Source organism: Haemorhous mexicanus, chromosome 28 (assembly GCF_027477595.1).
Source record: "Haemorhous mexicanus isolate bHaeMex1 chromosome 28, bHaeMex1.pri, whole genome shotgun sequence".
NCBI lineage: Eukaryota > Metazoa > Chordata > Aves > Passeriformes > Fringillidae > Haemorhous > Haemorhous mexicanus.
This window is the reverse complement of record NC_082368.1, coordinates 1,656,429-1,677,713: the sequence shown is the minus strand read 5'-3', so window position 1 is coordinate 1,677,713 and position 21,285 is coordinate 1,656,429. Positions and strand designations below refer to the sequence as shown.

Here is a 21,285-nt window from a genome sequence, read left to right as displayed (position 1 = left end):
TTGGGGTATCAGAACAACCCCAGACATGGGGGACCCCAATCCTGGTGCTGCTGAGCTCTCCATGGGTCCTCTCCAGCTCCCAGATCCCCAGGGACCCTGGCAATGGGTGCCCTCTGTCCTGGCGTGTCCCCTGCCCGGAGTTTGGCTTTGCAGGGGGCGGGGGAGGTTGGCAGAACAGGCCGGGCGCGTTCACCCGGTCCTGGTGGCGCCGTGGGGACACCTGGGGACACCTGGGGACAGCTGGGGACAGCTGGCAGGTCCTGCTGGGCTCGAGGTGCGGATGTGGCAGTGCTGGGGCTGGGCAGGGGGTTGGGATCCCCCAGGGCTGCTGGGATCCCCTCTGGGCCCGTCCCCGTCCCTCAGCACGGCTCCCCTCCAATCTCAGGGTTCAGCAAATTTCACCAAAACTCAAAATCCCCCCCAGTCCCAGCCAGTCCTGGTGAGTCTCACTGAATAGCTCTGAACCTCACCAAATCTCGCCAAATCTTGGTGAATCTCACTGAGTCTCCCCAAATTTTTGTGGATCTCACCAAATCTCGCTAACTCTCATCAAATCTCCCCAAATCTCAACAAATTTTGGAGAATCTCACCAAATCTTGCCAAATATCACCAAAGCTCACCAAATTTTGCTGAATCTCATCAAGTCCCACCAAATCTCTCCAAATTTTGGTGAATCTCACCAAATTGTACCAAATCTCACCAAACCTCACCAAATCTCGCCAAATTTTGCTGAATCTCATGAAATGAGATTCATGACTCTTACCGAGTGTCACCAAATTTTGCTGAATCTCATCAAGTCTCACCAGATCTCTCCAAATTTTGGTGAATCTCCCCAAATCTCAATGTCTGTCCCTGAACCTCCCCGGGTCTCAGCAGACCTGCTCTGTGCCATGTCCTGCTGCCCTGGCAGGGCTCACAGCAGGGTCCTGGCATGTGCCACATGTCCAGGGGGTGAATCTGGTGCCACACTCTGATCCCAGGGAACACTAAATTTATTATTATTTAATTATAAATTAAAATTTATTTCTAAATTTAATAACAATCTAAAATGAAATAAATATAAATTATATTAAACAGTAATCAATTACTGTAAGATAAAAGGAAAATCAAACAGAAAGCCTAAATAAAAAATATAAATAAATGGTAAATTTAAAATAAAATCAATAACAGAATGAAATAAAGTTGTTAAATAAAATGTAATGAAATAATGCATATATAGAACATAAAAATTAAAGCAAAAATTGAATAGATAAATAGAATGAAAGTAAATTTAAAAATAAGAATAGAATTAAATGAAATAAATTAGACATGATAAAATAAAGGGAAAACAGGAATAAAAAGAAAATAGAGTATAATAGGAAAATAAAAACCTTAAGGACGATATTTAAAAAAATAAATAAAATTAAATAATAAAAAAATAAAATAGAGATGTAAAATAATTTTAATTTAGTATAATATAAATTATTATTAATTACACGTATTATTAAATTTTATTTAATATAAAATAAAAGTAAGTCTAAAATAAAGTTTAAAAGAATAAAATAAAATAAAATAAAATAAGTAAAATAAAAATAAAATAAAATAAAATAAAATAAAATAAAATAAAATAAAATAAAATAATAAAATAAAATAATAAAGCAAATGGGCTGCAGTAAGCCTGGCCGGGGCAGCGGCGCTCCGCTCCCTCCCTGCAGCCGAGCAGGTGCCGGGGCCGCCTCTGGCCGCGGCCGGGGCGGGGGCCGGGGGCGGGCTGAGCGTTTATAGCGCGATAACGCCCCGCAGAAGTTGCAAACGCCGGCGAGCGGCGGCGGGGACAGGCGAGGACGAAGCTCGGCTCGGAGCCGGGGCCGCCCCGCCATGGGCAACGCGGCCGGGGGGCTGGAGGGGGGCGCGGCCCCGCGGGAGCCCCGCGACCACCGCCCGCAGCCCGGGGCCCCCCCCGCCGCCGCCGCGCCGCCGCCCCCCCGGCAGCCCATGCCCGGGGCCGCCGAGCTGGAGGAGCGCTTCGGCCGCGTCCTGGTGAGCGGGGACGGGAGCGCAGGGACCGGGCAGGACAGGGGGGTCCGGCCGGGAGGGGGCCCCACATAAGCCCTTGGGGGTCCCTGGGTGGGGGTCTCTCAGCATCCCTACGGTATCAGCATCCTTAGCAGCGTTACCACCGTTATCATCGTTATAATGATCGTATTGTTACTATTCCGTCCTTCTATTAATTATTTGATTTGGTATTTAATTGATGTTCTTGTTAATAATGATGACTGACCCGCTCTCACCTCGTTTCCCCGGGGACGCTCAGCCCTGCCCCGGGATGACCCCCAGCCGCTCCCTCCCCTCCTCGCTCTCACCTTGGGGGGGATCCGACCCCCAAATTTGGGGTGACCCCGAGTTCCGGAGCCCGGGCAGGCTCCGCCATGGCGGGATCGGCGGCAGGGCCGGAGCGCGCCGCAAGCAGCCGGTGCTGCGGATGGCGATGCTTCGCTCACCTCCTCTTCCTCCTCGTCCTCCTCCCGGAGCAGGGGAAGCCCCGGCCGGTGGGCAGCGGGCGATGCCGAGCGCGGTGCCGCGGCATGGATGGATGGAGGGATGGATGGAGGGATGGATGGAGGGATGGATGGAGGGATGGATGGAGGGATGGATGGAGGGATGGATGGAGGGATGGATGGATGGATGGATGGATGGGTGGCAGCCCCGGGAGCCGCTCGGGACTGCGGGAGCGCGGCTCCCGCTCGCTCCTCCGTCCTTGAGCGGGGCGGGCCGGCCGTGACCTTCGCGCCGGGAGGGCCGGGTCCCGCCACCGCGCCACCCGCTCCAGCCCCTGCCCGTGCCCTCCCCAAAAATGCTCCGAGGTAAAGGAATCGCTGCTTTAATCCCCCCGAGCCCCTGGAGGGAGATGGAGCCGTTTGCCGATCCCGCGCCGGGCGCAGCTTCCACAATGCCGGGATGCGCTCGGTTGGACCTGCCGGGATCTGCTCCGTGGGCTCCCCCATCCCAGCCCCGAGCACAAATTCCTTGGGAGCTTTTTTATTTTATGGAGTTTATGGGATTATCCGGGGGTGAGCATCGCAGCGAGAGCGATCCCCGCAGCCGCAGGGGGGAAGGTGAGGAAGGTGAGTGCGCTGCTTGGCGGGACCCCCGGCACTCCGAGGGAGGCTTTGCCGGGGGACACCCGGGCTGGCAGGTGGCTGGGTGTGGTGGCGGTGCCTCTGATGGCTCCGGCTGTCACAGCAGCGGGGGCAGGAACAGCCTCGGGGTGTTTCCGCTGTGAGGCCCCAGGAAGCGGCACTTTCAGCCGGGCTGAGCCCGGCAGGTTGGAAATCCTAAACCAAAAAATGATCAGAGAAGGGGAAAGCGCTGCTCCGGGCCCTCAGCACCACCTTCTGTGCCCTCATCTCGAGGGAAAGGCCTTTTCCAGGAGAAGGGGCACCCAGGGGGCTGCACATGGCCCGACGGGAAGCGGGTGTCTTGTGAAAGCGGCTGTCCCAATTCTGCTTCCTCCTTTCACAGTCCCTTCCCCATTCTCGTGGCTGTGGGGGCAGCAGAACTCCGGGGGGATGGGGACAGGGGGTCCCTCTGCCCTCACCTACCACAAACACGTTCCCTGACTCTGCCTTCAAATTTCCTACCTCCTGAGCTCAGTGGTGGAGCAGGTGGTGATGAGCTGGGAATCTCCTGGTGGGACACGATCCAGACCTCACACGTTGCCATGGTTGCAGTGATGCCATGAGAGCTCAGTGCAAATCAGGTTTGGGCTGGACATCCCAAACTGGGAGAGCTGGTGGTGCAAAGCCTCGGCAGAAAAGCCCAGGGAGGAGCCTAGGGGATCCAAATTGCTGTCAGGAAGGGGATACACCCATTCTGTGCCAAGAAATGGGAATTTAGTTTCCCAAATCTTCAAAAATTGGCTCCTTCCCAGCCGGGGCACTGTGGCAGATGCTGCTTTGGCAGAGTGATGGGAGGGTTGTCCCGTGCCAAGCAGTTTGGGATATGACCAGGTGGATTTTTGGGATGCAGCAGAGGAAGAACATCTTTGCTGCTGGGATAGGTGTGCCTAGATGCTCCTGCTTGAAGCAGGATTTCCCTCCCTTTGCATGTCAAGGGGCATTAATTGGGAATATATAAATGGAGTTGTGAGTTGAGGTGTGGTGAAGTCAAAATCAAGCAGTGGCTGGCTGGGACAGGGGCTGCTCCAGCCGGGAGCTTTGCCTGGCGGGGGCTTTGCTGCCTCTTCTCCCACGAGCAAGGCCAACGTCACCATTGCAGATGTTTGCAGATGCTTGCAGATGTGCTGTTGGCCCCAGCAGTGGGACAGGTCACCAGCGAGCCCTGGCCACAGTGTCAGCCTCGGCTCAAGCAGGAAACAAAGCTGGTCCTCAGCTTCCTGCTGGATCCATCTCCAGCCTGGCTCCACGGTGGCCAAGGCTGGCTGGGGGATGTGGGGCTGCACCAGGGTGTCCCCACAGGGCACCTGTGTCCTGGGTGGGACATTGCCTGTGAGCCACCAGCAGCTGGTTCAGGACCTGGAGAGTGTTTTGTGCAGGAGCCCTCCTGTGCTGCTGGATCCAGCCCTGGGTGAACCACAGGAGGACCACCCAGTGCAGGGTGGGCAGGCAGGCCCCCAGCAGGGATGAGGGCATGCTGGTGGGATCAGGCTCCTCTCCCCAGTTCGAGCTACAGCAGCTTCTGCTTGTTCTTAAAATAGAGCTGGAGCCACAGGTGGCAGCCCAGCCCAGCCCAGCCCAGCCCAGCCCAGCCCAACCCAGCCCACTGCCACCACCCCCACCCCCGGCCATCCTGGGGACACATCTCGTCCTGTACCGGCCGTCCCTGCCTGACACTGGGTGGGTTTTGGTCTGGCTGGATCCAGGGAGTCCCTGATGGGTTGAAGTGCTCCTGGCAGTGCCCCCCAGCCCAGTTTGGGCATGAGGGAGGTCAGGGAGCCCTGGGTGGGCCTGGTCCCGCTCTGTGCTTTGCACTGAGCCCTGGGAAGAGGCAGGAGAACAGGTCCAGTGGCAGCTGGGGGCACTGGAGGGGACACGGTGGGACAGCTGGCACTTCAGGAGTGGCCGTGTCCCAAACCCCCTCAGTGGTGCTCTGTGGCCAGGAGGGATGGAGCATCCCGGGAGTGGCAGAGGCCATTGGTCACCCGGGCACCTGGAGATGTTGGTCCTCCCTGCAGCTGGGCAGAGCTCCCGAGCTGCCCTCTGGGGCAGTTCCCTGCTCTGTCCCCTCCCTGTGGCAGGACTTTGTGCCTGGTGCTAGCTGGGATCTTGTCCCATCCCACGTTCTGCCCAGGCTGTCCCTGCCCTCTCTGCACACACACATCCCCGTGCCCCAGAAACGGCGCTGCCAGGGCTCAGCCTGCCGGGCTTTGCAGCACAAACCCTTCCCCGGGGATGCCAGAACATTCTGTGCCAGCCTCGGTGCAGAGCTCGGCTCACCCGGCTCCGCTCGGCGCTGCCTGCTCACGTGTGGAACAAAACGAGGTGTCTGACACCCAAAATAGCTCCATCCCTGCCAGCCACGACAGCAAAAGGCTGTTTTGTACCAGAAAATGATGTTGGTGCTGCTTCACGTCCTCTGGTCTCCGTTTCAGTGGAGGGCAAAGCCTGGCTCAACCCGCAGCTGGAGCTGGGTCCCAGCCAGGCTCATCCTGGTGCTGGCCGTGGCTGGGATGGCCCTGCAGGCTCTGTGGCACTTTGTGGCACAGCAGGGTTGCTGGGGAACATTTGGTGGCACCCACTCAGTGACGTGCTGGGCTGTGAGGCTGCTGGGAAGCCCCGGGCAGGGGCGGGATGAGGGTGCTGGATGACGGCAGGTGGCTGTTGGGGACAAGTCGCTGTGGCTCCTCCATCCTGTCCCCAAATGAGGAAGAGGAGGAGGAGGAGGACCAAGTCCTTCCTTGGCTGCTGCCCTGCCCCACATCACCCACCCTGCCTCACATCACCCACTGCCCCACATCACCCGCCCTGCCCCACCTCCCGCCCAGCGGTCCCCCCTCCCCGGCAGGAAATGAGAACCGGTTTCTTTGTGCTGCCGGCTGAGGCTCCTCAGCGGAGCCGCTTCCTCCCCAGCACCACAAGCCCACCCGGGACGCAGCCACCACCCAGTTTGTACCCGACCTGTGCCACATCCTGCCCGCAAGGGAGGGACCGAGGGACCTCGGGGCTCGGGGCAGAGCCACCTCCACGGGCACAGCCCTGCCCCACCCTCGTGCTGGGTCCTGTCCCACCCAGGGTGCTGCTTGGTCCAGGTCCCACGTGTGATGGCTTAAAGCTGGTCCTTGAGGCCGGTGCCACCATCCCCTCTGTGCCAAGGGCACCCAACAGTGTCCCACGGAGGTGCCACGGGTGTGGCTGAGCCCTGGCCGGGGTGTCTGAGTGTGTGGTCCCTCTTGGCACAGCGCTGTCCCTTGTTCTGACCCTCATCCATCCCAAGGATGGCAGCTTGGGACCAGCAATGGTAACAGCTGGGTGCTGCTGTCACCTTGCCTGTCCCAGAACCCAGCAGCTCCAGTGGCTTCACAGTGAGGTCATTTCTGACCCTGCAGCCCAATTGTCCCCCTGCCCAGCCCTTCGTGCCAGCCAGCCCCAGCACAACCCAGCTCCTCCCCACCCACAGCTCCTGGTTTTGGCTTCTTGTAAAAGCAGCTTGACAGGTCCTCCCTGGAGGAGATGGAGAGGTTTCTGTTCCTGCCCACCACAGTGGGACCTCTCCCCTTGGACCTGCTCTTCTGTGGGCAGCCAAAGCCCTGGGAGATGCCTTTCTCCAAGGATGTGGTTGCTCCAGCGTGGCATGCACCCCACATGCCCATCCTCCTCCTCAGGGAACCCCAGGACTGGGATTTAGGGGAGGCTGGGGCTGTGCATTGCTCCACGTGCCATCATGCCACCTGCAGGTGCTCTGCAGCCGAGCTGGAGCACCAAAACCTGGGTCCTTCAGTGAAATAAATCACCCGTGAGGCCAAGCTGAGCTGCAGCCTGGCCCAGGCCATGGTGGTGCTTCCCATGGTGTCCCTGAGCAGGGGCAGGGGCCGCGTCCCACTGGTGCTGGGGGTGGTTTCGGCAGCGCCCGGCGCCGAGCGGAAACCACGTCACGTCCTGTGGGGGCTGGGGCTGGGCAGGGGGGACAAGGAGGGACGTGGGGACGAGTCAGGCCCTGACATCATGGTCTCTCAACAAACACTGCTTTCTCCAAATGGGCTCGGCACCACCTGTGGTGGGGGGGACTCAGGGGTGACCCCCCCAAGCACAGCCCAGACTCTTGGGTCCCTCAGTTGTCACCAGTCATGTCCCTGTCCCTCACCCCGTGTGGCATTGCTGGTACTGGGCTGGCTGAGGCTGGGCACATGGGACACTCATGACATGGGAGGGGTGTCCAGTTCTTCCTCCTGTCACCCACCCCTCCCCCTGGGGACCCTAGGGTGGGGACATTACTGATGGGTCCATAGGATGCTTACATCCTGGGAATAGTGCTGTCCCCAACCTCCCAGGGCTGTCCCAATCATCCCACCAGTGCCCCCATCCTGAGAATGCTGTTTTCATTTTCCCACCGTGATCCCATCCTCCCACCACTGTCCCCATTGTTCCATCAGCGTCCCTGTTGTCACACCAGTGTCCCCATCTTCTTACTGGAATCATCATGTCCCACCAGTGTCCCCATCTGTCCACCAACCTCCCCATCCTCCCATGGCTCTCTGAGCAGGGGATGCTACATCCCAGGGGTGGTTTTGGGGTAACCCCCAGCACTGACACCCTTCACCCACAGAATTCCATGAACCTGCCCCCAGACAAGATGAAGCTGCTTAACCAGTACGACAACGAGAAGAAGTGGGAGCTGATCTGTGACCAGGTGAGGTCCAAGCTCACAGTGTCCCCAGTGCCATCCCTGTCCCCATGTGCCACTCGTGGCATGGTTTGGGCATCAGTCTGGCAGTACCAAGCACTAACTCCATCTTGTTACTGACACAGCACCTCATTAACCTCATTAAGCATTGATGCCATTGGGGTGGGGACGGGGACACTGTGGCTGCTGTGGGGACAGTGGCATGTCCCCGTGCCACAGTGGGTGGCCCAGTTTCAGCCTCTCTCTGGGGCTCGCAGGAGCGTTTCCAGGTGAAGAACCCTCCATCTGCCTACATCCAGAAGCTGAAGAGCTACTTGGACACGGGTGGAGTCAGCAGGAAGGTGAGGGGTCCCCATTGCACCCCGGTGCCCTGGTCCCCGTGCCAGGCTGGGCACAGGGACAGTGCCAATGGCTGTCCCTGTCCCACAGTTCAAGAGGCGAGTGCAGGAGTCGACGCAGGTGCTCCGGGAGCTGGAGATCTCCCTGAGGACCAACTACATCGGGTAAGGATGGGGGTGGCATTGTCACCCAGCTGCTGCCACTGTCTCTGGGATGGGGAGGGATGTGTGCTGGCTCTGGCTGGAGGGTGACAGCAGGATAATGGAGGCTGTGGCCTCATCTTACTCTCTTAGGAGGGTTCTGATGGGAGGCTGAGAGTGCTGAGGCAGCTGGGGGTGCCGGGGGTCTGAACCCCATTATGGCTCTCTGGTACCCCCAGGGTGCCAGGAGGGACCATGCCGCCACCCTGGCTGTCCTGAGCCCTGGTGGGTACCTATGGTGGCCAGGGCCAGGCTGTCCTGTCGTGGTAGTGGTGGCACAGTGGCAGTGGTGACAGTGGTAGCAGGAGAGCCCTTGGGCTGTGTCCCCCATATATCAGGTTCACGGTGGCACTCACCTGGCCTCAGAGAAATGCCAGCTCATGGTGCCACCTCATGTCCCCAGCTTGTTCCACCCTTGCTGGGGACCTCTGAGCAGGGGGTGGCTCTGCTGAGTGTCTGGGCACAGGGGGAGAGAGGATGTGGGGGTTGGCAGAGCCCACTAACCCTCTGCACCCTCCAGTTGGGTCCAGGAGTTCCTCAACGAGGAGAACAAGGGGCTGGACGTGCTGCTGGAGTACCTCGCCTTTGCCCAGTGCTCTGTCGCGTACGTCCCCACCATGTCCCCTGTCCCCAAGGCTTGGATCAGCCTCCCCTGGGGCTCAGCAGGGCTGGGGTGGTCCCCGGGGGTGCCCTCCCTTGTCATCAGGGCGATGCTCCACGGCTGGGGCTGAGCAGAACATCCCCAACATCCCTGAGGGGCATCTGCCCGTACTGGGGTGCCGTGTCTCACCTGTCCCCGTGTCCCCACGGGCCACCAGGTATGACATGGAGAGTGCAGAGAACAGCCCTGGCTCTGACAAGGGCAAGGAGCGGTCGCTGGAGGACCTGAACAAAAGCACCTCCTCGTCCCCCACCCAGGGCTCCTCCAAGCCGCGGCCCCTCACTGTAAGGTAACGTGTGGTGCCGTCCCCACCTGTCCCCGTGTCCCCGCGCCGTGTCCCCCGCTGTCGCCTCGCTGCACCCCGGCCGCACCGCGCTTGGAGAGGGGCTTGGCAGGGAGACGCAGGCCCGGCCCTAAAAACGGGTGCCCATTGCTGGTTTGAGGGTGGGGACAAAGCCACAGCCCCTCTGTGCCCCCAGGGGCTGAGCCCTGCCCGGGGCTGGGCTGGAGCGGTGTCCCCACCCCGGCACTGCCACCGTGCTGGGGTGCTCTGGTTAAACAGAATCCCAGAATCCCAGAATAATGAGATTGGAAGAGACCTCTAAGATCATCGAGTCCAACCTGTGCCCTAACACCTCAGCTAGATTATAGCACCAAGGGCCATGTCCAGTCTCCTTTTAAACACATCCCCAGGAATAGACAAAAATTGGGGGTGTTGGAGATTTTGGGGGAGCAGATCGCAGCCCCCTGATTTAAACCCGGGGCGGAGGGACGGGCCTGTGTCCCCCCAAGCCGGTCCTGGTGGCCGGTGGCTCTCGCTTGGTGCCGCTCGCCCGCAGCCCCGTCTAACCCCGCTCTTCTCTTGCACGCTGCCGGGGACGCGCTGACGGTAGGTGACGGGACACCGGCGGGACGGGGACACCCCACGGGACCCCGCTGCTGGTCACCGGCACTGGGGACAGGGCCTGCGGGGCATCCCCGGTGGGCGGAGGGTCCCAGGGACACCCACCGCGGTCACCCCACGAGCTGTAACGCGGCACCCCGGGGACCGCGGGGGTCCCTCGCCGCCTGCCAGCAGCTCTGGAGGAGCCGGGGTGTCCCTCCCAGCCCCAGGGACAGGTCAGGAGGGACGTGGCACCCGCAGGGGTCCCATCCCTTGTCCCCGAGCGCGGGTGTCCCCGGGGCGGCGCGGGAGCCCCGTTTCTCCCTCCTGTCCTGCAGGCTCTAACGCGCCTCCAGCTGCTGCCTCTCGAACCAGCACATCCACACCCTCCTCCGCCACGTTCACCCCAGCGTCCCCTGCGGTGCCCCGGGCAGCGATGGGGACGGTGCCCCCAGGTCACCCGGCAGCTTCTGCCCGCCCCGGTGAGCCTCCGAGACCGCCCGTGCGCACGAGGGGGCCCCAAAACCCATCCCACTGCACCCCCCGGTCCCAGGGCTTCTAGACGGGCGCGGACACGAGGGTTTGTCCCGTGGGGCGCAGCCGCCCGGGTGCCCCGGTGTCCCCCCGCCTCCGCTGCCACCCCCTTGCGCTGTCCCCGCTTTGCGCTGCGCCCGCGGCTGCCCCGGGCCCCGCTCAGCCGCGCTCTCCCCGCCCAGGCTGAACCCCTCGCACAGCAGGAAGACGCTGCGCAACTCGCGGCTCGTCAGCCAGAAGGACGATGTCCATGTGTGCATCATGTGCCTCCGCGCCATCATGAACTACCAGGTGGGAGTGGGCGGCATCCGCCGGGACCCGCCCGGGGCTCCCCCGGCATCCCCCGAGCCTGCGGGGTGGGACCGGGTCTGCATCCCCTGGCTCTGAGATGTCCTCGCTCAGCCTCCTGCCTGGTGGGGACCATGTCCCACGGTCCGGGAGTGCCTCCAAGGGGACACGCGACCCCATGAATGCCCCTTTCCCCTCCCCAGTCTGGCTTCAGCCTGGTGATGAACCACCCAGCCTGTGTCAACGAGATCACCCTGAGCCTCAACAACAAGAGCGCCAGGTAGGAGCTGCTCTGCCCCCTGGTGTCCCTTGTCCCCCCTGTCCCCTCGCCCACCCCAGGGCCCCAGCCCCCTCACACCCCCTGTCTCTGCAGGACCAAGGCTCTGGTGCTGGAGCTGCTGGCCGCTGTGTGCCTGGTCCGAGGTGGCCACGACATCATCCTGGCTGCCTTTGACAACTTCAAGGAGGTGAGTCCCCAGCAGGGACACCCAGTCCCCAGCAGGGACTCCCAGTTCTCACATGAACATCTGTGCTCCAGCTGGGTTTGTGCCTCAGTTTCCCTGTGTGTGGCAGAGCCCTGCACCACCCCCAAACCTCTGGTTCACTCAGGGATGTTCCACTCACTGGGTCTGATGTCCCCATGTCACCATGTGTCCCCAGGACCATATCCCAGCTGGGCCGGGTGCCTGGCAGCACCAGTCAGGGTTGGGATGGTGTCACCAATAGACACCTCCAGTCCTGTCACCCTCCTGGGTGTCCCCTGGCCATGTCCTCCCTGCCTTCAGCCCCCTGCTTCCCCCCAGGTCTGCGGGGAGAAAAACCGCTTCGAGAAGCTGATGGAGTATTTCCGAAATGAGGACACCAACATTGACTTCATGGTGAGTGGCTGCTTTTGCCCACACTCTGCTGTCCCCAGGGCATCCTGTCACCAAGGCTGCTGCGCTGTCCCCAGGCCATTATGCCCCAAGAGCTCCTAAGCCACCACACTGTCCCTGTCCAGGGATGCTGAACGACCAAAACTCTCCCCAGGCCACCATGTCCTCAGGGGCTGCTGAGCCACCGTGCTGTCCTGGGGGTGGCGTGTCCCAAAGACAGCCGTGTCCCAAGGGCTGTTCTGCTGTCCCCATGGGCTTCTACACCACCAAACTGTCCCCAGGCCATGAAGTCCCAAGGCATGCTGAGCCACCAAACTGTCCCCAAGGCCATCATGTCCCCAAGGCCACTGCGCAGTCCCCAGGCCACCATGTCCCCAGGACTGTGTAAATCCCCACGCACTCCTCAGGGGCACCACATCCCCGAGGGCCACCAACCCCCCATGCAGCCCCTGGGGCAACATCCCCAGGAGCCACCCTGGCCCTGTGCTGGGCCGTGTCCCCGCAGGTGGCCTGCATGCAGTTCATCAACATCGTGGTGCACTCGGTGGAGAACATGAACTTCCGGGTGTTCCTGCAGTACGAGTTCACCCACCTGGGTCTGGACCAGTACCTGGAGGTGGGTGATCCCAGGGGTGGGAGGGGGTGATCCCAGGGGTGGGAGGGGGTGATCCCAGGGGTGGGGGGAGGTGATCCCAGGGGTGGGTGATCCCAGGGGTGGGTGATCCCAGGGGTGGGTGATCCCAAGGGTGGGTGGTCCCGAGGGTGGGAGTGGGTGGTCCCGAGGGTGGGAGTGGGTGATCCCGAGGACGGGAGTGCCGCTGGCACCGATGGTGACACCGGGATGCTGTCCCTTGGCAGACCCTGCGCCTCACTGAGAGCGACAAGCTGCAGGTGCAGATCCAAGCCTACCTGGACAACGTCTTCGACGTGGGGGCCATGCTGGAGGACTCGGAGACCAAGACGGCGGTGCTGGAGCACATGGAGGAGCTGCAGGAGCACGTCAGCCAGGTGGGCCGTGGGCGCGTGGGCAGAGCCGCTGACGCAAGCCCCGAGGGAGGGATGAGGACGGGGCTGAGCGGTGGCGCCTTGTCCCCCACAGTTGACAGAGAAGCTGCAGGATGCGGAGAACGACTCCATGGCCAAGATAGCGGAGCTGGAGAAGCAGCTGAGCCAGGCGCGGCGGGAGCTGGAGGCACTGCGGGTGAGCCGGGGGTGCCGCGGTGCTGAGGGGAGGCTGGGGCTCGGGGACCGGGCTCTGAGGGGTGCAGAGGGACACCAGTGACCTGCCGGGGGTTGTCACCTGTCTAGGAGCAGCTGAGCCCCCCGCGGCCGCCCAGCCCGCCGTCCCCGCAGCCGCAGGAGTGCTACCGGCTGGCGCTGGAGCGGCGGCTGGCGGAGCTCGAGGAGAAGGGGCTGGTGCAGATTCTGCGTGGGCCCGACGGAGACGTCGCCATCGAAATTGTCCCCGTTGTCATAGAAACCCCCGCAACCCCCGTGGTTTCTGGAGAGGCCACTGCCACCACCGACACCGCCTGCGCAGGTACCGTGGGTACGAGGGGATGTCCCCTTCCCGGCGGGGGCACCTGGCACCAAGGAGGGGTGGCAGCGCGTCTCTGGACACAGAAAATGAGGCGGGGGTTGTGGGGGTGTGCCCGGGGACTCAGGGTAATGCGGCGGCAGAGGGAGCGTGGCTGCGGCTCCGTGCCCTGCTGTGTCACCATCTCACCCACCTCTTCCTTCCCTTGCAGATGCTCCGGCTCTGGCTCCAGCCCCACCTCCCCCACCAGCACCTGCTGCCCCCCCGCCCCCACCCCCTCCACCCCCCCCACCTTTGCCAGGGGCTGAGCCCATCCCTCCCCCACCCCCCCCCACCCCCTCTGCCCGCAGGCACCGCTCCCCCCCCAGCTCCCCCACTCCCGGGTGCCCCGGTGCCACCACCCCCCCCACCGCTCCCGGGGGGGCCAGAGGGCCCCGTGCCTCCCCCTCCACCGCCCCCACCCCTCGGTGGGGAGCCCCCAGCCGGGCCGGGTGCCCCTTCCACTGCCAATGGTTCAGGTGAGTGTGACCCAGGGATGGTGGGGATGTTCCCCAGGAGGGGTTTGGGGGCACCCTGGGGTGGGTGTGACGTGCTCCCCCCCGCCTGTGACCCTCAGTGAAGGTGAAGAAGCCCATCCAGACCAAGTTCCGCATGCCTGTCTTCAACTGGGTGGCCCTGAAACCGAGCCAGATCGATGGCACCGTCTTCACAGAGCTCAACGATGAGAAGGTGCTGCAGGTGAGCCCAGGGGACAAGGGAATGGGCACAGCAAGGTGCTGCAGGTAAGCCCAGGGGACAAGGGGCCGGGCACAGGGGAACTCAGTGCCCCCGGCCATGCTGAGGTTGCCTTGTGCCCTCCCTGTACCCACCCGCGGTGTCCAGGGCTTCAGGAGGAGCTGGAGGTCAGGAAAAGTCCTTAGCACCATGGAGAGGGACACGGGATCAGGAGGGCTTTTCCTCTCACCCTGTCCTTGTCCCTTTGCTCCATCCACACCTTCACATCCTGTCAGTTTCTTCTTCCTCATCTCCATCCTCTGGTCCCCCCACCCCCTCCTCACCCCTCCCTGTTCCCTTGCCTGTCCCTGTACTTGTCCCCTTGTTTCATTCTCATCCCCTTGCTTCATCTTGGTCCTCACTCCTCAACCCTTATCCTGGTCCTCTGGCCCCGTCCTCACCCCAGATGTCCTGTGCCACCTCCCTGCTGTGCCCACAGCCCTGTGTCCCCGCAGGAGCTGGACATGAGTGACTTTGAGGAGCAGTTCAAGACCAAGGCGCAGGGCCCCGCCCTGGACATCAGCGCCCTCAAGGCCAAGGCCACGCAGAAGGCCCCCAGCAAGGTGACCCTCATGGAGTCCAACCGCGCCAAGAACTTGGCCATCACCCTGCGCAAGGGCGGCCGCAGTGTCCAGGACATCTGCACGGCCATCGAGACGTGAGTGACCCCCTGGGGAGGGCAGGGTGGGACAAGGTCAGGCCCAGCCCAGCAGGACCTAGGAGCTGGGGCGTGATGGGATGCAGGAATTGGTATGGGCATGCAGGGACAAGACACAGAGAGAGATGGAGGGTGGAGGGATCAGAGGTGGACAGATGGAGGACTAGAAGGATCAGATGTGGAGAGATGGACGGTGGAGGGATCAGATATGGAAAGATGGAGGGATGGAAGGATCAGAGATGGAGGGATGGAAGGATCAGATACAAAGAGATGGAGGGATGGAGGGATCAGATACAAAGAGATGGAGGGATGGAGGGATGGAGGGATCAGATACAAAGAGATGGAGGGATGGAGGGATCAGATACAAAGAGATGGAGGGATGGAGGGAACAGATACAGAGAAATGGAGGGATGGAGGGATCAGATGTGGAGAGGTGAAAAAATGCAGGCACCAGCTGTGGGGATGGAGGGATGCAGGGATGAGATGCGAGACAAAGGGCTGTGGGGGCCCGGCACAGACAGACAGATGCAGAAAGCAGCTGTGGGGATGGAGGGATGCAGGATCCAGACATGAAAAGAATGGATGTGGGGACCAAAGATAGGTGGAGGGATCCATATGGAGAGATAGAGAGATGCAGGGTCCAGATACAGAGAGATGGAGGGATGCAGGAACCAGCTGTGGGGGCAGAGGGATGATGGAACCGGCCGAGGGTGGCAGGGAGGCTTCGGGACCTGCGGCAGGGCCTGACAGGGGCTGTCCCCCCCCGCAGGTACGACCAGCAAGCCCTGAGCCTCGACTTCCTGGAGCTGCTGCTGCGCTTCCTGCCCACCGAGTACGAGCGGACCCTGATCGGGAAGTTCGAGCGGGACCAGCAGCCGCCGGAGGAGCTGTCGGACGAGGATCAGTTCATGATCCGCTTCAGCAAGATCCCGCGCCTGGCCGAGCGCATGAACGTCATGATCTTCCTGGGCAGCTTCGGGGACACGGCCCAGCTGCTGATGCCGGTGTGCGCCAGGGCTGGGCGGGGCGGGGGCTGTGCGGGGGCTGCTCCTGCGGCCACATTCACACCCTTCCCTCCTTCCCTCCCTCCCTCCTTCCCTCCTTCTCTCCCACAGCAACTCAACGCTATCATCGCTGCCTCCATGTCCCTCAAGTCCTCCAGCAAACTGCGCCACATCCTCGAGGTGAGGGCTTGGGGGGAGGCGGCCCCGATGGTGCACACAGAGTGTCCGCGGGCGCTGTGCCCTCCCGGCCCCGTGTCCCCAAGCCGTGGTGTCCCTCCAGATCGTCCTGGCCTTCGGGAACTACATGAACAGCAGCAAGCGTGGGGCTGCCTACGGCTTCCGGCTGCAGAGCCTTGACGCGGTAGGGCCGGAGTGGGTGTGGGGGGATGGGGCACTGCCAGTGCCAGGGACCCCCCTGGGGACAGAGGGACACAAGGGCCACCTGCAGAGATAGAAGGACACAGGATCCTGCTGTGGGGATAGAGGGATGCAAGGACCAGCAGTAGGGATGGAGAGACATGAGGTTTAGCTGTGGGGACAGAGGGATGGAGAGGCTGTTGGGATGGAGAGGCAAGGCGATGGAGATGTGCAGGAGTGGGGTTGGAGGGATGGAGACCTGATATGGAGAGGTTAAAGGATTCAAGGACCTTGATGAAGGAAGATGGGATGAAGGAAGATGGGGACCTGCTGCAGGGATAGAGGGAGGAAGGTCACACATGGGAATGTAGGGATGAAGAACCAGCTGCAGGGACTGAGTGATGCAGACCCAGCCATGGGGATGGAGAAAGATGGGAATCAGCCATGGGAGTGGAGGGATGCAGACCTGGCTGGGGGATGGAGGGATGGACACAGACCCAGCCACACGGACAAAGGGCCACCAGAGGCAGCCCTGAGGAGGGTGAGGTGGTGGTGGCTGCTGCTCGGGGCTGACTCTGCCCCGCCCCAGCTCCTCGAGATGAAGTCGACAGACCGCAAGCAGACGCTGCTGCACTACCTGGTGCGGGTGATCATGGAGAAGTACCCGGAGCTCACCGGCTTCCACACCGAGCTGCACTTCCTTGACAAGGCAGGCACAGGTAGTGCCCAGGGGCCCCGGGCTGGGGGTCAGGGCAGCCCCTGGCAGTTGGAGCCTGCCCTGACCCCGCAGTGCTGACCTCCCACAGTGTCCCTGGATAGTGTCCTGCAGGACGTGCGGAGCCTGCAGCAGGGCATGGAGCTGACCCGCAGGGAGTTCATGAGGCAGGACGACAGCCCCGTGCTCAAGGACTTCCTTAAGGTCAACTCCGAGGTGATGGAGAAGCTGCAGGCTGACAGCAAAACCGCCAAGGTGGGTGCTGGGGCGGGGTGGGGCCGTGGGGGCTGTCCCCTGCGTGGGGACACCCTCTGCTCACACCTCTGCCCCATGGGAGAGGCTCCTGCTCGGGATGTGGCTCCAGTGCGACAGGCAGGAGGGAAAGGGGCAGGATGGGGAGGTGGGAGAGGCAGGAAGGAGGTGGTGGGCGATGGACACCACTGCCCATCCCCCAGATCAGGTGTCTCTGCCCACAGGAAGCGTATGAGTCAGCTGTGGAGTATTTTGGGGAGAACCCCAAGACCAGTCCCCCCACCACCTTCTTCCCCATGTTCATGCGCTTCATCAAAGCCTACAAGGTAGGAGGGGACGTGGGGGTCTCTGTTTCTGAGGGCTGGCAGGAGATTTGGGGCACCTGACTTCACTTTGGAGCAATCAGCAGAAGTCACAGGCTGGAATGCCTTTGGGATGGTCAGAGATTTTGGAACTGGGTTGGGTGAGCTGGGGTCTGTGAGGCAAAGAAGGAAGGGGGCTGCAGTCCTGGATTCCCCTGGCTCAGCACTCCCTTCCTGCTCCTCTCCCAAGAAAGCAGAGCAGGACATTGAGCTGTGGAAGAAGCAAGAGGCCGCAGCCAAGGAGGCGGAATCCGGCTCCCCTGGCAGCGAGCAGCAGCCCGAGGTGAAGGTGCCCCCATGTCTGTGTTCTGGTGGAGTCCCAGCCCCAGTCCTGGCTGGGATGAGGGGTGGGGAAGGACTAAACAGGTCCTTGGGAGGGAGAGCTGGGTGGGAGGTGAAGGAGAGGGTACCCCACCTCCTCTGGGGTGTGATCACAGCACTCAAGAACCCTGTTCCCTCCCAGCTGCCTGTCCAGAAGGCCAGGAGGCAGCAGATGGACATGATTGCGGAGCTGAAGAAGAGGCAGATGGTGAAGGAGCCACTCATCTATGAAGGCAAAGATGGGGCCATTGAGGATATAATTTCAGGTGAGAGATGAGTTCAGGTGAGCAGCCAGGTGTCCCCACATCACAGACCCAGTGCTGGGGGCTGCAGGAGCTGTCACAGAAACTGGGGGGTCACCAAGCCCTGTCACAGGGACCAAACCTACCTGCAAGCACCTTCACCCACATGGCAAAGCTGCCGAGTGCTCCCTCCCCTGTCTCATATCTCTTCCTCCTCTTCTGCTTCTTCCTCCTCTATCCTCCTCCTCCTCCTCGCTATCTCTGGATCGTTCTGCTCAGCTCTCAAAACTGTTCCTTTCACGGCCCGGACGGGCAAGCGCTCGTCCCGGCTCTTCTGTGACGTGAGCTTCAACGAGGAGAGTCCTCTGTAGGTAACGTGGGGCGGCGGCGCAGGCGGGCGGGGGCTGCCGGGCTTGCCCCTCTCCGCCGGGATTCCTTCAGGATTTGTGCCACGCTGAGCCCCGGCCCCGGGACACCCGGGATCGGCCCCCGGGGCGGTGCTGGGCTCCCGGAGCCGGCACTCGGGCTCGCACGGGCGGATTGCTGGGAGCTGCTGCTCCTCCCGTCCCTGCGTTCGGCCCTCGGCTCCTCCTGGGTGGCCTCATACCCTCAGGGGCAGAGACAGGACAAGGGGCAGGGGTGTTAAACGAACAAAGGAGAGTTTTAGGTTGAAGGCTCGGAAAAAATTTCATTCCTGTGAGGGTGAGCCCTGGCACAGGGTGCCCAGAGCAGCTGTGGCTGCCCCTGGATCCCTGGCAGTGCCCAAGGCCAGGCTGGAGGGGCTTGGAGCCGCCTGGGACAGTGAAGGTGTGTCCCTGCCATGGCAGGGGTGGCACTGGATGGGCTTGGAGGTCCCTCCAACACAAACCATTCCATGTCATCGCGATGGCTGCGGGATCCCGGCCGTGCCGGGTGGGCAGTGAAGCTCATCCGGCCCCGGTGCTTCCCCCGGTGCAGATCTGCGGAACAACCCGTACCGGCGGGGGGACAAGGCCCGCGGCAGCGCCAAGAAACGGGCGGCGGGGCAGAGCCTGCAGGCGACGCCGGACATCACGCTGTGACCGGCGCCGTCCCTGCAGCTGCAGCACCGGGGCAGGACCGTCCTCCCGACGCAGATGGGATCGCAGGATGTCAGTCCCTCGGCCCGGGGCTCGGCGGGGTGGAGGGACAGAGCCCGCTCCGAGCTGCATCAGCCGCTTAACGCGCCAGCTACGCCTCGCCTGCCTGGGCCGGGCACAGGCACCCCCGGCGCTTGCTTGGCCGTGTCCCTGAGCTCCTCTCCCCAGGCTGGCAGGGCTGGGGGGTCCTCCTGCCTACGAACAGGGAGAGAGAAGCACAGAAAGGGCTCCAGCTTGCCCTGGAAGGAAAACAGGGTCTGTCCCATCCCTCGCACGCCGGCCTCGGGGCCAGCCCTGTGTCCTTGTCTCACCCTCCGCTTGCTGGTGCCTTCGATTGCCGCTGCGGGAGGGGAGGGGATGTCAGCCAGGGACACAGCGCTCCCCGCACATCTCCCCCGCACCTCTCCCCGGCCCGCAGAGCCCCCCGAGAGCCGCGTTCTCCTGCTGCAAAGCTCCGGGCATCTCCCGGAGCCAGGGACTGGCAGCGGTGCTATTTTACATGATTTTATAAGTCTTCCTTCAAATTTCTCTGTGCTGCAGCAGCAGGGATAGGAACACCCCCACACAGGGTGTCCCCAAGGCTGTGGCAAGCAGCGCTGGGCTGTTCCTCGCCGCAGGGGAGGATCCGTAGCTGCGACAATCAGCAACAGGGACAAGTTTCTCTGCGAGGTGGTGGCACCTCCGCCCACCTGCATCCCCAGCATCCACCTGCACTGTCGGGCTGGAGCCTCTGGGATGAACCGGGACTGTCAGCCCTGCGGGGCTCCCCGTTTTCTCGGGTGGGACACGCAGGAGATGCGGGCAGCCCCCAGTCCCGCGATCCCAAAGGCTGTGCCGTCCCTGCCGCCGCCAGGCAGGCGCGGCCCCGGAGCCGCAGGAGCCTCTCGGGACCGGGCCGGACCCGGCTGTCGCCCCCTGCCCTGCCCCGCTGCTGCTGAGTAACCCCGAGCCCGCAGTGCCGCAAACCTCTCCTGGTGCATTTACTCCATCAAGCAGCCCCCACTCCTCCCCCCTCCTGTCCCTCCTCCCGTCCTTTCTCGCTCGTCCCAGCTTTAGCCAGAGCAGCCGCTGCTTCCTGCTGTATTTAAGCTGCTTCAGCGCCGGCTCCGTGTCCGGGGAGGGATGGGAAATGAACGTGTAACTTATAAATGCCTTTAAGCCAGAAATGTAAACCATTAACTGCTCATTTGTATACATTATTTTTATATACTGAAGGCCTGTTTAATCTAAAGCAGAACTGGTAATAAAATGTCTCAGAGGATAAAGGACTTGTCTGAGAGAAGGGTTTGCATGGGGGGCGATGCTGTCATCAAGGGAGGGAGGGAGAAAAGGAAGGAAAGATGGAGTGAGGGAAGAATGGAGGGAGGAAGGGGGGAAGATAAAGGGAGGGAGTGAATGTGGCTGCCCCATTTCCCAGGTTGGACGGGGCTTGGAGCACCCTGGGATAGTGGGAGGTGAGAGGATGGAACGAGGTGATCTTTAGGGCTTTAGGGTCCCTTCCAACACAATCTGGTCTGGAATTCTAGCAATAAACCACCCACTTTTTTTTTTTTTTTTTTTTTTTTTTTTTTTTTTTTTTTTGACAACAGCTCTGAGGTCTGTTCACAGCACAGACATGTGGGTGCATGACAGCACAAAAAATGTGTTTCAGCGTTAAGTGTCCTCACTCAGCAGCCTGGCCACACCCCCCCCCCAGCCCGCTGGGCTCGATTACCGGAAGGATTCAGCTCCGTGCAGACAAACAGCTCCTGCAGGAGCAGCAGCAGAGGGGCTGCAGCACTGGGAGCTGCGGGGGGATCTCCAGAGCTCTGCCTGCCTCACCCCTGCACCTCTCAAGGCAAGACTGAGCATCTCCCAGTGCAGCAAATGCCCTACAGTGGGACAGAGGGAGGACAAGGGGCTGTCTGCTTGGAAGGAGAGAGATGCCAGGCTGTTCAGCGAAGCCTGGGATCCATCCAAGTTAGTGCTGCCTCTTCAGCCCCAGAAATCACAGAATCCTAGAATATCCTGGGCTGGAAGGGACCCCCAAGGATCATCCAGTCCAACTCCTGCCCTGCACAGACACCCCAGCAATCCCACCCTGTGCATCCCAGGGAGCAGTGTCCAAATGCTCCTGGAGCTCTGGCAGCCTCAGGGCTGGGACCATTCCCTGGGGAGCCTGGGCAGTGCCCAAGCCTCCTCCCTGACTTCTCCTGAACCCCCCAAACCCAAGTTATACAGCAGAGTTCATTCAGACCAGGCTCCTCTTCCTGGAAAATATCTCATTCAGCATCACCATCTTGTTCTCTGGGACAGCACATCAAACCACCAGCAGCAACAACGAACA

At 61.5% G+C, this 21,285-nt stretch overlaps 1 protein-coding gene across 1 annotated transcript; it reads left to right on the top strand.

Annotated features, from left to right (window-relative positions):
- Positions 1 to 1,795: 1,795 nt before the first annotated feature.
- Positions 1,796 to 20,227, top strand: FMNL1 (formin like 1). The gene is given in 27 exon segments (XM_059869537.1): positions 1,796 to 2,019; positions 7,762 to 7,845; positions 8,097 to 8,180; positions 8,269 to 8,342; positions 8,899 to 8,982; positions 9,197 to 9,328; positions 10,639 to 10,747; positions 10,948 to 11,024; positions 11,118 to 11,211; positions 11,548 to 11,622; positions 12,125 to 12,235; positions 12,478 to 12,627; positions 12,719 to 12,820; positions 12,928 to 13,159; positions 13,368 to 13,480; positions 13,482 to 13,674; positions 13,773 to 13,894; positions 14,386 to 14,588; positions 15,358 to 15,592; positions 15,704 to 15,772; positions 15,873 to 15,953; positions 16,539 to 16,668; positions 16,756 to 16,919; positions 17,141 to 17,242; positions 17,469 to 17,567; positions 17,742 to 17,865; positions 18,799 to 20,227. Coding segments are annotated over 27 exon segments (3,309 nt in total). The 5' UTR covers positions 1,796 to 1,857; the 3' UTR covers positions 18,903 to 20,227.
- The last annotated feature ends 1,058 nt before the right edge of the window (positions 20,228 to 21,285 follow it).